At 40.8% G+C, this 14,431-nt stretch overlaps 1 protein-coding gene across 2 annotated transcripts in view; it reads right to left on the bottom strand.

Annotated features, from left to right (window-relative positions):
- atp1a2a (ATPase Na+/K+ transporting subunit alpha 2a) overlaps window positions 1–14,431 on the bottom strand; it is a 33,093-nt gene that overhangs the window by 15,864 nt on the left and 2,798 nt on the right. The window contains exons 4-10 of one of the 2 annotated variants that reach the window (XM_046050933.1): window positions 11,831–11,944; window positions 11,260–11,394; window positions 10,354–10,471; window positions 8,613–8,881; window positions 5,056–5,254; window positions 3,942–4,051; window positions 956–1,090 (exon numbers count right to left, since the gene is read on the bottom strand). In XM_046050933.1, the coding sequence (XP_045906889.1) occupies window positions 956–1,090; window positions 3,942–4,051; window positions 5,056–5,254; window positions 8,613–8,881; window positions 10,354–10,471; window positions 11,260–11,394; window positions 11,831–11,944 (1,080 nt within the window). The remainder of the gene's footprint in view (window positions 1–955; window positions 1,091–3,941; window positions 4,052–5,055; window positions 5,255–8,612; window positions 8,882–10,353; window positions 10,472–11,259; window positions 11,395–11,830; window positions 11,945–14,431) is intronic. The other variant, XM_046050934.1, reaches the window with a different exon arrangement.

Genomic DNA, 14,431 nt, shown 5'->3' with positions numbered 1-14,431 from the left:
CCTACAGCATATAATAAAGCATGCACCTTAATTTAATACCCTCCAGAAGTGCATGCTATGACCTATAGTGTACATTAAAATAGTACAAAATTGTAGCTATGACTTTCTGTTGTTATTCTTGTTCATGCTATACATGCTTGTTTATTGTCTCGTGTCTTCAGAAATGTAGCAGACTGCAGTTGTAAATTCTGATATTGTCTGTGATGGAGGTCATCACATTGAGCTTCTTATGCTTTGACAATTTTATTTAAGGTCAAAGTATTTACATCCAGTGCATCAAACACTAGGTCTCCCAACCCTTGTTGAGCTTTTCACCACAAACAAAAGAGATTTCTGTCCACTGAAAGGCAGCAACAGATCATCTTCTGAGCAGCCAAAATGAACCCCTTTGTAATCCACATTTAATCTTCTATCAGAAATTACACACATGATAAATACAATAGCCGCTTCTCTGTGGCAAACAGTATTGTGTTTGTGGCAGGTTGGGCAACTTCCAAGTATAAATGTGCGCAACAGTATGAATATAAAGCAGGGAGTCTTTGTAAAAGAGCAAGCATGTTTAGGCTGCCTTCCCTGGATGGAAAAAGGTTAAAAATGAATATGCATGATTCATTCACAGCATGTAAAAAATAAAAATAAAGAAGAAAAGAATGTTTTCCCAACTCTTGGAAATGCATATTTTAACACTATTTATTTTAAAGAGCACTAACAGATTTGTTAAATACAAAATTAAGTTTAATAAGAAAAACAGGATTGAAAATTGAAAAAAAGAAATTGTGATTGTAAAAGCTTGTAATTTGAAACTACATACTTTAATTGTAAAAGACTGTATGAATGTACAGTGACTATAAATTAAGTTACAGTATGAATGGTCTCTAAGTGGGTGTAATATTTTATTGTAGACTTGCATCAGCAGCTCTTCGAACACAAAGCCATGATTAGTCCCATGCAGTACCTGGTACTTGTTGATGGAGTTGAAGGGGATCTCTGCCACTTTGGGGTTTCTGGCTCTCATCTCACGAACATTCCCGCAGCACAGCTCGATGGATTTTAACAGAGCTGACTCTGATGCGTCTCCCGCTGTCTCCCTCTGGGGAAACACACACACAGCCGCACATCAGCACACTCACATTGGCATATTGAGAAATGACTGTTGTCTGTCTCACTGCCTGCGTTTATCACACTGTGGTGGAAGGGAGCTTTAACTGACTAGAGCAGCAACTGAGAAGACTTTCATTACGTCCATTATGGTTCTTATTAATTATGCAGGTAGCATAGAGTATGATCGGTCTCACGAACGCTTACTAACTAGCCACAACAATGTTTTTAAAGTTATGTAACGATATAATGTAAAAATAATGAAAGCGCAAAACCTCTTTTTCAGTTTAGGGGATGAAGAATAATTTGACTGAACCAGCTTGTTTTCTTCTGAAAAGCTGATTAGTCGACCATGTATGCCATTTGCAAAGTTTCTTAAGACCATTTTTAAAGGATATGGATGTAAAAGGACGAAAAAATGAAGAGTTCATGTCATTTTGGAAATAAATATTGTAGCAGGAACACATTAGACCAATGCCTATTGGCAATTATCAATAGAAAACGTCATAATTTGGTTGTGTGGTCCATTTTTGTTTGGAGTGATGCACATGACACTGGGTACTTTTTCAGGGAGAAGAGGCAAAATTTGATCACCGAGTTAAACACAAAATCTGTAGTTTTATAGTAATTAAAGAAACACACAACACATAAAAAACATGTTGTGATTTTTGTTTTAAATGTCACTTATTTAACCTTCCTTGTAATATAAGAAAAGGCCCATGAGCATGTGTAGACTATTTGCACATGCAGACATCCACACACTGAATAACACACACACACACACACACACACACACACACACACACGGTAAATAGGCCTATTTTACAAGGCTCAGAACTGAATTATACCCTGTTAGGATGCACATTGCTCAGTATCGTTTTTAGGTAGGTAGGTACATTTATTTGTCACAAAATAACAACTTATATAGTGAAACTGAGTTTTTTTGTGGGTTTATCTGCTTCGACGTGTGTGACAAAGATGCTTATAGGGTGCTTAAATCATTTATCGAGAAAATTCCCCTCTGATAACCTGTAAATTCCCCCTCTGATAAAGAAATTGCACTGCGCTGCAATTCATTCCGCTCTTGGAGCCAATTTATTAAAATCCATGCTGAACTGATTGACCTGATGCCCAACATACAAACAGGGGCCGAAAGAAGACAAGAGATTTCTCTTTGTTGCTGTTTATTCATGCATGAACAGCCGCAAAACAAGGACATGCGCTCCGCAAGATTTGTCCTTGTTTGTGCCTTTTCATGAATGAATAAATAGACCAAGGAAATTCCATTTGTCTGTTTTTTTCGGGTGCAGACGGGGACTTGTTCTTATAATGGCAGTGGAGCCTGGGCCTTGACTGCTGTGTTTTGAGTGCTGTCAGGAGATATGGCTGTTAGTTAATGCAGAGAGGAAGCCTGGGCACCTCGAGGGGCAGGGAGGCTGCAGTGCCAGAGTCTGCTCCCACCGGAGTCAAGAAGCTGTAATCCCTGATGCTGGGAGCCGTACAGAGAAATTCTTCAGGTCAGTGTAGCACAGGTTGAGGGATAGCGGCTGGTAGAACACTGGGATATTATTGACTTACCTACCCAGCAGTGTGTGTTTGTGTATCAGTGTGGGGGAGTTATTTCCAGGGGTGCATTGGATTATCCTCTGTGTGAGTGTGTTTATGCGTGAGAGGGAGGCTAAGCATGTAAGCCAGTGTGTGTAGTGCACCTGTGTCAAGTGGTATTGACAAGTTTATTTTTATGGGTTGTTCCCCCCCATGTGGGTGAGGTTCCACTGGCCACAGAAAAGAATACAAAGTACATTTACTCAAGTACTGTACTTCTGTACAATTTTGAAGTACTTATATATTATTTATATATACTATTATATATTCCAGAGTAAAATATTGTACTTTTGGCACAACTGCATTCATTTGACAACTATAGTTACCTGCTACTTTGATTAAGAGAAAAGAATGCATATGATGCACTTTTAAATACTCAATACAGTAAGTACTTTTAAACAAGTAAAATATTTTCATATTTCCATTTTATACCTTACCTGTGATCCACTCCATTTCAGAAGGAAATATTCTACTTTTAACTTCATATTTATATGACGACTATACTAGTTACAAACCCATATCATCATCAGTTTATAAAAGAAGATGCATTGTTATAGATTACTGCTCCACCCAGGTCTGAATATTTTCTCCACTGCAGCCCAGCAATCTATAGAATCATTGCAAATAGTTTCTTTTGGACCCGTTACAACATAAAAATGTTGCTTACATAAGATGGGCATTATTTTATCCATTTAAAATGACCAACAAAACCCTAAAGAGACTTCCAGAAGGTATGCTCCACAGGACGTGCTCGTTGCATTAAAGAAATCTGTTACCCAAGTGTAAAGGTGCTTTTCTATGTTTTTAATTGGGTTTGGATAGTAGTGGAGTTCTGTGCCATGGAGGAATTAGCTGTATCAGGCTCTGCCCACAAAGACAGTATTTGTTAGTGGGATAGATTAACAGTTGTTTTTCAGTCCCGTTATGGGATAGACAAGATTGAGAAACTGAATACATCTTCCACCTGTGCTTATCTTGGAGTAAAAGCCCACCTGACTTCCCTGATGTCGTTAACTTCACCCTACCGGCATACTATGAAGGCAAACATCTTGTCTTATAAATAATGTGCATGCATTATTTGAAATCTAAAAAAGGCCTACACATAAAGTCCTTGGATTAAGGTAAACCGGTACCCAAATGCTTTAGAGAATAGAGATAATTCATGACACTGAAGCTGCAGTGCAAAGGTTTGGAAACCTGCTGTTGTGGTGTCTGTGTGTGGTGGTGGAGGTTTATACCATCACAATGGGAAGATCCTCCTGTCCAGCTTTGAAAACAGCTCTGTTGCACAGGGCGGCCACGCGAGACAGGGCAATCCAAGTAGCAGAGCTCTTGTCAAAACCATAACCTGAGAGAATAGCAGAGGGAGCTGTATTAGACTTTTTTTAAAGTAGGACTCATGCAGTATTTATGCTACTGACTTAACTCTCGTTTCATAGAGTACCAGTGGAAATTGTACTGTAGCTAAATAACGGAGGTCAGTTAAGTTGAGCAATCACTTTTTCCTTGACAATAGTGATTTTCAATTCCCCAGGATGGAAAATGGTTTTCATTTTTAACGAGCATGTCTGAAAAATAAAAGCTGTTCGGAAATTTCTGGTATAAAAATTTCATCCCTCCCACCCAATCGAACTGACAGTGACCCTCACTCTGCTACCAGTGCTGGCATACATTTTTCATTTTAGCTTACACTCTCCAGAGTGGTCACTGTCACTGTTATTGTGAAAACAGAATATGATAGCATCATGCAACATACAGTACACTGTGGCCAACTGTGGCCGGAGTTGTTGAACTTCACAAAGTAAGCTACAGTCTCAAAAACCCTCCTGAAAAAGAATATTTCTTCAACACTAGCACTGTTTTGGCTGTACAGCCTTTGTCAGCACTGCTGTCTATTCATTGTATGATTGCACAATCGTCTGACTCAGTGCTCATTGGTATGCATAGAACACCTGTTTGTTTTTCCCCCCCAACATCTTTCGGTTATTGCGAAAAGCTTCTTTGAAATTTGGCTGGATTTGTAGCAGTTTGGTAGGAGACAGAAATCCGATTGGTTCCGCGGCAGCAGCCTTGCAGAGGAACTCTGGGAAAAGACATGTTTGAAGCTGAGGGTTGTGCCGCCCACTGCATACTGCTGTTCAATTAATCCAAGTGGTAGCGTGAACAGCAATGTCGTTTGGCGGTGTGAACATTGGACAGATGAATTTCGGCAGGTGGTCACCCCCCTCCCCACATTCCCACACACTCTCCATCCTCCCTCTCAGTCTCCCCATCTTTCCTCCAAGCTCACTCCATCCATTCTTTCTCTTTCTCTACTCCTCCCTTTCTTTTCTCCCTCTCTCGCTGTCTTACCAGTCTGGTCCTCGGTGGTGTCAGCATCGTGGATCTGGTTGTCGAACCACATGTGGGCCACGGTCATGCGGTTCTGGGTCAGCGTGCCCGTCTTGTCGGAGCAGATGGTGGAGGTGGAGCCGAGAGTCTCTACGGCCTCCAGGTTCTTCACCAAACAGTTCTTCTTGGCCATTCGCTTGGCAGTGAGAGTCAGACACACCTGGGCGGATGGCGGGAGGTAAGCAGGGGGGAGGGGGGAGGGGGGGAGTGAAGAAGGATGGAGGGAAGAGGATGAGGGAGGAGGAAAGGCGAGGAAAGATGATTGTTAGTAGGAGGAGGGGAGAGAGCATGTGTACGCACCGGTGCGTTCAAGTGTTTGTGCATGTGAAACCATGCGTGGCCCAGGTGCCTTCGCCGTGTGAGTGTGTTGGTGTGTTGGTGTGTGTACCTGTGTATGTGTATGCGTGTATTTGGTTGACTGGTTAACAGCAGGTGCACGGGAACATAAAAAAAACAAACAATGAATAGACACATTCCATATGTTGTAAGAGGCCCATCAATACACATTAAATCAAGCTGACCACATTACTCACATAGCAACAAATGCAGCAAAATTCACACAAACATTTCCACACACAACTGGTGTGTTTAAAGCAAAAGCAACTAAAGAAACCAGTCACTGGAAGTTAATTTATTTTCTGGGACCAGTGAAATGTCGACTGATGGCATTTCAAATGCCAGCTGGCATCCACATCAGCTCACACTTTGTTTATTGTTGCAGAAAAAGTTAGATGCACTTCAACATCTGAGCAACTTCAACAGTGAGTAATAAATCACTTGCCTTGCTGTGTTCTGTAGTATCATTAGAGCTACAGCTAACATTCACTGAGGGTAAATTAGAGTTAGGAAAAGCACAGGTGTAACTAATAACATTGATGATGGCTCCGTTCCATTTAGGTGTGCCAGTAAGCCATGACAGTGAGCCAGCAGGCACAATATCAGGGCTCTAGAGCTGGTGTAAAGCTGCACTAATCAATATTTTATGTTAACAATGGATCACATTACTGCATGTAATGAGGAAACAGCTGCTCAAGATGACAAACCCATGGAGAATTAACACCAAACTCTGCATTTCCCATAGTTCTACAGAGCTGTTATGGCTCCTCTAGCTCATTATTTTGGTTTTCAGGCCCACAAACTTCAGTCTCATCAACCCCATTTCCAGCTGCCTCAGGTAGCTGTTTTCAGCAAACAAGCATCATTAACCCACTGTAAGCTTACCTGCCCATCAACAAAAAGCAGACAGACAAAGTGAGAGACTAGCTAGTGAAGAAAGTCACACATCTAGATGCCAAAGTGCCAGATATTTTTTCCTCAAGAGTTGGAGGAGACCATAACAGAGCTCAAATGAGAGTGATTATTAGATGTATATTTGTTGGCTGGCCAGATAAGGACTCCAAATCACTGCTAATGTGGTTCTGGGTCTGCTGGATGTATAAATATTTCTTCAGTAACTTAACTGTGCCCCAAAATATCCAAAAAGTAAATTCATACAGTAATAACATTATTATTGTTAACAGTTACACCTCTGCTTAATACGGCCACTGTCATAAAGATCTACACTTTATATACATGCTAATCATCATGTATAAATAAAACTAAAAACTATGCAGCTACCCAATGTACATAAAAACAAATTAAGCCACACCCACATACTACACTCCACCCACCAATCATCTCCATCTTCACAAACACTTATTACTATGGTTCGGTTTATTTTATTTTAAGATTAAGATTAAGATCAACTTTATTGTCCCCTGAGGGAAATTTGTCTTGGTCATCGGTGCGGCATAAAGCTGCAGTAACAACAGTAACGCATATGGACATCATACCGTCCGCACCATACATTTACATTACATTACACAAGTGTCCGAGACACTGCACCTGTCAATAATTGATTACAAGGTAAGTAGAACCTGTGAAACCTCTGAATAATTATATTCAATTGCACTTGAGCACCTAAAGCAGTAAACAATATAACAAACAGTAGAAATATAACTGCCGCAATTCTATATTAAAAAACTCATATCATGATCCGGTTGTTAAAAAACACTAGTGCAAGCGATCAATCAATATTAAACTATGCTTAAAAATAAATAGTGTGAAGTGCCGGAAGTGCTTCAAGCCATCTTGTTCAGAGCAGATTGTTTATTTAGGAGCGCTATGAAAGTAGGGATGAAGGACAACTTACACTTACTTTTACATCTGCTTGCTCTATAGCGTTTCTCTGAAGGTAATACATCATATTCAGAGTGCAGAATATGGGAAGGGTCCTTCAGAATTTTCTGTGCCTGGGAGACTACCATATTTTCAAAGATGGTCTGAAGGAAAGTGTAGTCTTTCTTTCCCATAACCTTCAACGCAGCTTTTATTAGTCTTTCAATTTTTGTTTTGTTTTGGTAAGGGTGTCAAACCAGGATGCCATTCCATATCTGATCAAACTTTCCAGCACAGCGTTGTAAAATAAAGTCATGATCTTAAAGCTCCCTCCAACCAGTCTTAATCTGTGGAGAAAATGCAGTCCTCGGGCCTGTTTGGCACACAGATAGTCGACATGCACATTTCCTTTTGATTGGTTATCTACTTGTATACCCAAGTACTTATATGAAGTTACTTGCTCGATTTCTCTTTCCACAATGACTACCTTGTCGGGGGCTCTCACTGGGATCAAATATCATCTCTTTTGTTTTCAAATTATTAAGGATGACATGATTCCTCACGCACCAAGCCTCAAAGGAGTCGAAGGGCAGTCGCCAACATGCAATAAACTTATATTAAAATAATTGTGTCATCAGAGAATTTTATGACGTAGTTGTTGGACTCACTACTTCTCCACTCATTAGCATAAAGTGTGAACAAGAGTGGAGGGCTGACAGCTCCTTGAGGTACCCCTTTACTACAATATTTCGTCTTAGAGAGTATAGTATTTACCTTCACTTTTTGCGACCTGTCTGTTAAAAGAGAGTAAAACCATTTGATAATCAAAGGATTCATTTTCATGTCAACAAGCCTCTGAACAAGCAAATGAGGACGGACAGTATCAAAAGCAGAACTAAAATCAGCAAATAAAACACGGGCGTAAGCGCCAGAGTCTTCTAAGTGCTTCCTTATTAAATGAGACACTGTAATGGCTGCATCCACAGTACAGTACAGTGTTTTGGAAAATGTCTCTCTCAAGCTAAAAATCTAATTGTAAAAAAATAAAAACAAATAATGAAAATGAATAATTACTTGCAACACAAACATTTTTTTAACCTTTGTGTAGAGCAGTCTGGGGCTTTATCCAATTGTAGTGTTCACCTTGTATTCCCAGAAGCCTATTATGACCTGTCCTTGTAACAAGGAGACCTTGTTTATTGCAAACTGAAGTGCACAGTGTCTTCTTGCGGCTCAAACAAGACGAGGTTGTGCTGGGACATAAAATCCAATTAAACTCCATTTAAACTGATATGTTCCTTTTTATAAAAAAATAAATAAATCCAGATCCTTTTCATCCCCCCCCCACACACACCACTCACAGTGACAGTAGCCAGCAGTCCCTCAGGCACGTTCGCCACGATGATGCCAATGAGGAAGATGACGGCCTCCAGCCAGGTGTAGCCCAGAACCAGTGACAGGATGAAGAAGCTAATGCCCAGGAAGACAGCCACGCCCGTGATGATGTGGATGAAATGTTCGATCTCTATGTTGATGGGCGTACGGCGGACTTGAAGCTCTGACGCCAGCGTGGCGATGCGACCCATCACTGTTCGGTCACCAGTAGCTATAACGACGCCCTGTGCCGTACCTGATAGAGAGGGGTGATTCACTGTTAATCTCTCTGGACAAAAGCATCAGCCTTTTTATTGTTTATCAACCAATCAATTAGTTACATTAGGTAGTCAAGGAGTTGGCAGGTTATTCTTTTTGAGAGCTCTTTAAATGTGATATCATGCAATTACAAATCACAAGATGTAAAGTACAGCCCTCAGTTGGGTGATCCAGTGCTCTGACTGCTTTAATAAAGTGTGTATGTGCTTCTCAGAGCAATATGTAAAGAGACAGATGGCTGCTAACAGTGTGTAAGACACTGTAGAAGTTGAGTGCTGTATTTTGTAAACAGGAAAGGAGGCTTGATAGGGAGGTTATGGCTGGATGAGGAGTAGTGATGGATGGAGGTGAATTACAGGTGTTGGCCTGTGATCGATGGCTGGGTGGACTGAGCAGATGCTGGGCGAGTGAGTGAGTAAGGAAAGAATCTGAATTGCATAAAATACAAATAATGTAATCTATAGACCTCGCTAGCAACCAATTTTACTGGAACAATTTTTACAGTAGAAAGTAGTTTCAATGAAAAAGGTAGAAAGAGAGATCTATGGATTATCCAGAGTAACCGGGACATTGTTTAGGAAAGAAAAAGGTGAGCGCCACAAAACATTTCATTTACCTGCACTGTGTTAGGTTGGAAGCCGAAATCTCAGGATCAGATATTTCAAAACCTATACACATAAAACCCAAACTATCCATGTAGCAAGACATCATTAGAGTTAAGTGAGAATAAATGGTCAGGGTGATTTTTTGTGTGCGTGTGAACTGATGCTGTAACACAAACTACACAGAGGAAGCAAAATGAGCAACAGCGCAGACTAAACATAGCTCTCTACTTATAGATTTCATTACTGAAATATGAACCACTACAATTCCCTGGGCAAACTCCTTCTGCTGATGAAAATTATGTGATATGACTCTACTAAATGGGCCCCGTGGTGGGATTGTTTTCCCTTTTCCAAGGTCAAGAATGAACTCTGAACCCCAGTTAAATCATTAGTTAGTATTTACATTACCAGACTGGACCATCCATGTATTATAAGTATAATTAGACTATTTTTTTTACTATACTTTGGAGATGAACTCTTCACTTTACATACAACTTCCATTACAATTTAGAGCTGGCAGAAGTGGCAGATTGTTATATGAAAATCTCATTGAAATGCTTACTGCATCACTGTTTTATGATTGACAGCATCTGAAATACCAACTAAACTCCCCATCAGTTGAATTTCAAATGGAAACACTCATTAATAATCTTTATGCATGCAAAATTCAAGAACTACATAGTGTACTGTAGGATAGAGGTATGCCTGTTCTGATGAAGCATGCACTGAAACACACTCACTGCTGGGTGGCAAAACTATGTTGATCTCCAGATGGCTTTTTAAAAAAAGAGAGAGACATTTAGAGGCGATAAGAGACAATCTTGGCCAGATGTGGCCCACTGACCTTCGGCACAGTTGGTAGAAAAGAAACAGATGTTCCGGGTCTCCAGAGGATTGTCGTGCGTGAACTCTGGGGAGCGAGTCTGAGGCTCCGATTCTCCCGTCAGAGAGGAGTTGTCCACCTTCACAGGGATTTGAAGAGAGGCAAAAACAGACACAGGAGAGAGTGAGGGGGTGAGACGGACAGGATGCAAATGAAAGAAGAAGCACTTATCATAAGTGCAGCGATACACTCTTATCTTATGTCAAAACTGTCGTCTGGTGTTAATGATTTTTCCCATGTAGGTGAAAAACCTTTTTTTTAACCAATGATCCGTCTTATAATACTGCTTCAAAATCTAGTATGAGAGGTTCAAAACTGAATGCTGGTCAAGCTAAAAGGGCAGCATTTTGGAGAGATTTTTAGCCAACAGCAACATTAAGTCTACAGAAAGAAAGAGCTAAATATTGAAATATCAGAGGAAGACTGGTAAAATGTCCAGTCACTGACTCATAAATAGAAAATTTGCTCAGTCTTTCATTTAACCCCAAATCAAAAGCAGCCAACTAACTCAAAAATCATGTTGGGTGAACGTGAAATGTCCAGACTGAAATATCTGAACAACTATCAGATAGATTGCCAGGAAATTTTGCACAGACATTCATGTTCCCCAGAGGACGAAACCTACTGAGTTTGTTGAGCCCCTGACCTTTCCTCGAGCAGCACCTTGAGGCTGTGGATTTGGGGTGAAATATATAATCAACTGCTGGGTGGATTGTCACCAAGAGATAACACACTAACTTAATATGGTATGCATGACAAACAATAATTCATAAAAATTAGAAAGAAAGAAAGAAAGAAAGTTCAACCAGTGTGAACCCCCTGAGAGCTCCAGGCTCCCCAGGGCTGAGCCCAGCACCCCTCCCCTACCTTGCATCCGCTGGAGGAGATCACTCGAAGGTCAGCTGGGATGCGGTCTCCCCCTCTGATCTCCACCACATCTCCCTGCACCACAAGCTCAGCATTGATCTGCATCTTCTCCCCCTCCCGGATCACCAACGCTTGCTGGCATGGACAAAAAGGAAGAGAGAGACGAGAAGGGAGACGGAGTGTGAGGAAGAGAGGGAGAGTTTGGGAACAGAGAGAGGATTTAGTCACTGGAAGAGCCATAAAAAAAAAGTGGAGCCAGGGGGTGTATAGGTATGTGAAAGGGAGAGATAGAGAGAGGAAAAGGAAAAAGAGAGAAACGACAGGTAGGTGGAAAGGAGGGAGTGAACAGAGCCTAAATAGATTAAAGAATTAGGCAAACGAAGTGCTAGAGGTGGATAATGCAAGGGGAGTTTTTATGCAAACACACTCACAATCCAAAGTTGGCTCAAACATTTATTCTTCCTTTGTGCAAGCTTATTAGGTTTCCACTCAAGTGAGTGTGTAAGCCCTACTTGAGGGACAGCTTATTGACTCAGAAAGCTCTGAGACTACACCAAACACATCAACTTACCTGTGGCACCATTTTCTTGAAGGAGTCCATGATTCGGGAGCTCTTGGCCTCTTGGAAGTATGAGAAACACCCGGTGACGATGACCACGGCTGCCAGCACCACGCCCAGATACAACTGAAATGGGGGCGAAGCCAAGCCACAGGGGGGAGTCGGTGTCATTATAGACTTAGTTTGGTTCATGTAAGGCATGTTTAAGTGCAGGAAAAGGGGATTCGCAAACCTCCAAACGGTTTTAAGACCTTCAATGCAGCGTGCAAGACAAGAGTTAAGTTAAAACCAGTTAAAGCTGGCAAAGTCTTCAGTCTTAGGGGAAGATTTAAAAGGAAAAGCCGTCCTAGAGCTGTATTGTGGTGTACTATTCCTGTCATCTTGGATGGTTCATTCACTGCTAGTCCAAGTGAACATCTGTCTCTCAAACCCAGAAACCCAAGAACTGAGACTCTGATCTGTGAGGTCACCAAAAGACTTTCTGAACTGGAGCCTGGCTTTGCAGACTCGTGGTTGTGCGAAAGCGAGGAAGATTTATTCTGGTGTATTTTACTTTTATTTTCAGTGAATATTTTCAGCTTCACCCGTGTAAAAGCTGTTATGGGTTGAGCTCTCACTGATGCAAGCAAGACAGCGAGGCACTTTGGATGAAAGCATCTGACAGCTGGTGTACTGTAAATCCTGGACTCCTGGAAAATAAAATTCCTAAACGCTGAAATGTTTCCTTTTTGGAAGGTGCTGCTTTCATTTGACAACAACTACAGAATGTTTTGCTCTTTTACACTTCAGTGCTTTTTTTTACTATGGCAGTGCAAACTCCTCTGAACCAGGAAATACATCTGTATCCTCAAAAAATCACTTTTCAGTGTTTACGACATTTGCCTCCAATACAGTGTTCAGTTTGCAGCTCCTGGTTTTCGTCTACATGTTGTTGTTTTTTTTTTTTTTTTTTTTACAGATTGAAGCTCAGGTCTTTTGCCTCTTCCTGCTTTGGGAGACACTTGTTCTGGTTCACAAGCTGCACAGAGTTGTTAGGAGCAACATCTGTCCAGGCAGGTGACACGTGAATCTAGTTAAAATGGAAATTTAAAGGAGTGAAAAAATAACCAGTAAATTGTTTGACTTTTTAGAAGACACTTTTAGAAGCCTGGGGATCGTAAAAAACACACAAAACATTTTCTTTCAAACGGAAGAAGACAATGCAACCTTTCAGCTCAATAAACACATCAAAATAATGACAATTAAGTTTTAATCTGACAACAGCAATATGTGAAGTTCTGTTAGGGATTTTCATCTTAAATAACTGCTTGTGCATTATGCAGAGGCTCAAAGTGCCAAAGCTGCAGGCAGTCTGGGCTTTGAAGAAGCTCACCAGAGCATCCAGCTGTACATACTCAGTACTGAATGTAGAGATTAAATCGTGGGGAGATTAAAGTTATTACGTGTGTGCATGTGCGTGTGTCTATCTACTGTATGTTACTGTATATTATGCAAGGGTTTAATGCTGTCTGAGGTTTAAAGAGCACTGAATGATGATTGCATAATGACTCAGAGCCACAGAGTGCAGTATGGATGGCTGCTTGGCTCACATTTGATCAGCGGTTGGTCCGAGTATTTATCTGTGCTAATGCCAGGAACGATGCCAGTGTCAGCGGTTGTTTTTACGTCACACTCTCAGAGGGGATGGGGGGGGGACTCAGTGTATATTGAAAGGGCTTTACTGGCATGAAAGTTTTAAAAACAATGTGGCCAAAGCATCAAAATATAATTTGTCCAAATATTTGGACTGCACACAAAAACAGATACACTTATGCGGACCAAACCTTGGTGGCATTTTAATGTGTTTCAAATGCTTTTTGTATTTCCTTTTGTGAATGTTGGCTCTGTGTTGGTTCATGTGACCTAATTGTGTTGCCACTTTGGCCATGACTCTCAGAAAGGAGATTTATCTCCTTTACTTTATTTTGATCTCAAGAGTCTCAATCTGGTCAAGTAAAGGTCTTAGAAGACACCTGGTATGGAAAATCCACCTAAATGAGCTATTTTGACACTTTCTCCGGTTTAAGGTTATGATTAGATTTAGTATTTGGTTTAAGATAGGGCATACACATATGTGTAGTAAGTGTGTCTGCAAAATGTGTGCATATTTATATGTGTAGGGATTTGAAATAATTTGATATCATTGTTTCTTGATTTTCAGCGGAAATCCACAGAAATTTATGATTAAGATCAAATGAGTGGGAAGATTTATCTTTCTTGGAAGAAATTCTTACACAGCCCACGTTACACAGTCTGCATGATCCATTTTGGCATGAAGTTACAGATTAAGTGGTCACCTTGAGCGGATATGACTTCAGTTTTCACTGTTTATTAGCGTCTGAACAAAAATGCAAACCTGCTTGAAATAATGTTATGTCTAGCAAGACAAATAATAACACGTTGCGTTTCTACAGATGCTCCTTCAGTGGAAGATTGCTTTGGAGAAACTGACCTCCACCCTAAATGACAATATTCCCGAGATGAATCGAGATATGCCATCTAGTCATAGAGATGGGCTGGACCTATATCTGCCTAATTAACAACCCTGGAACTGACTATGGCTGACTTCAGGGA

The sequence above is a fragment of the Micropterus dolomieu genome, linkage group LG06, assembly GCF_021292245.1.
Source record: "Micropterus dolomieu isolate WLL.071019.BEF.003 ecotype Adirondacks linkage group LG06, ASM2129224v1, whole genome shotgun sequence".
Classification (NCBI taxonomy): domain Eukaryota; kingdom Metazoa; phylum Chordata; class Actinopteri; order Centrarchiformes; family Centrarchidae; genus Micropterus; species Micropterus dolomieu.
This window is presented reverse-complemented; position numbering and strand designations above follow the sequence as displayed.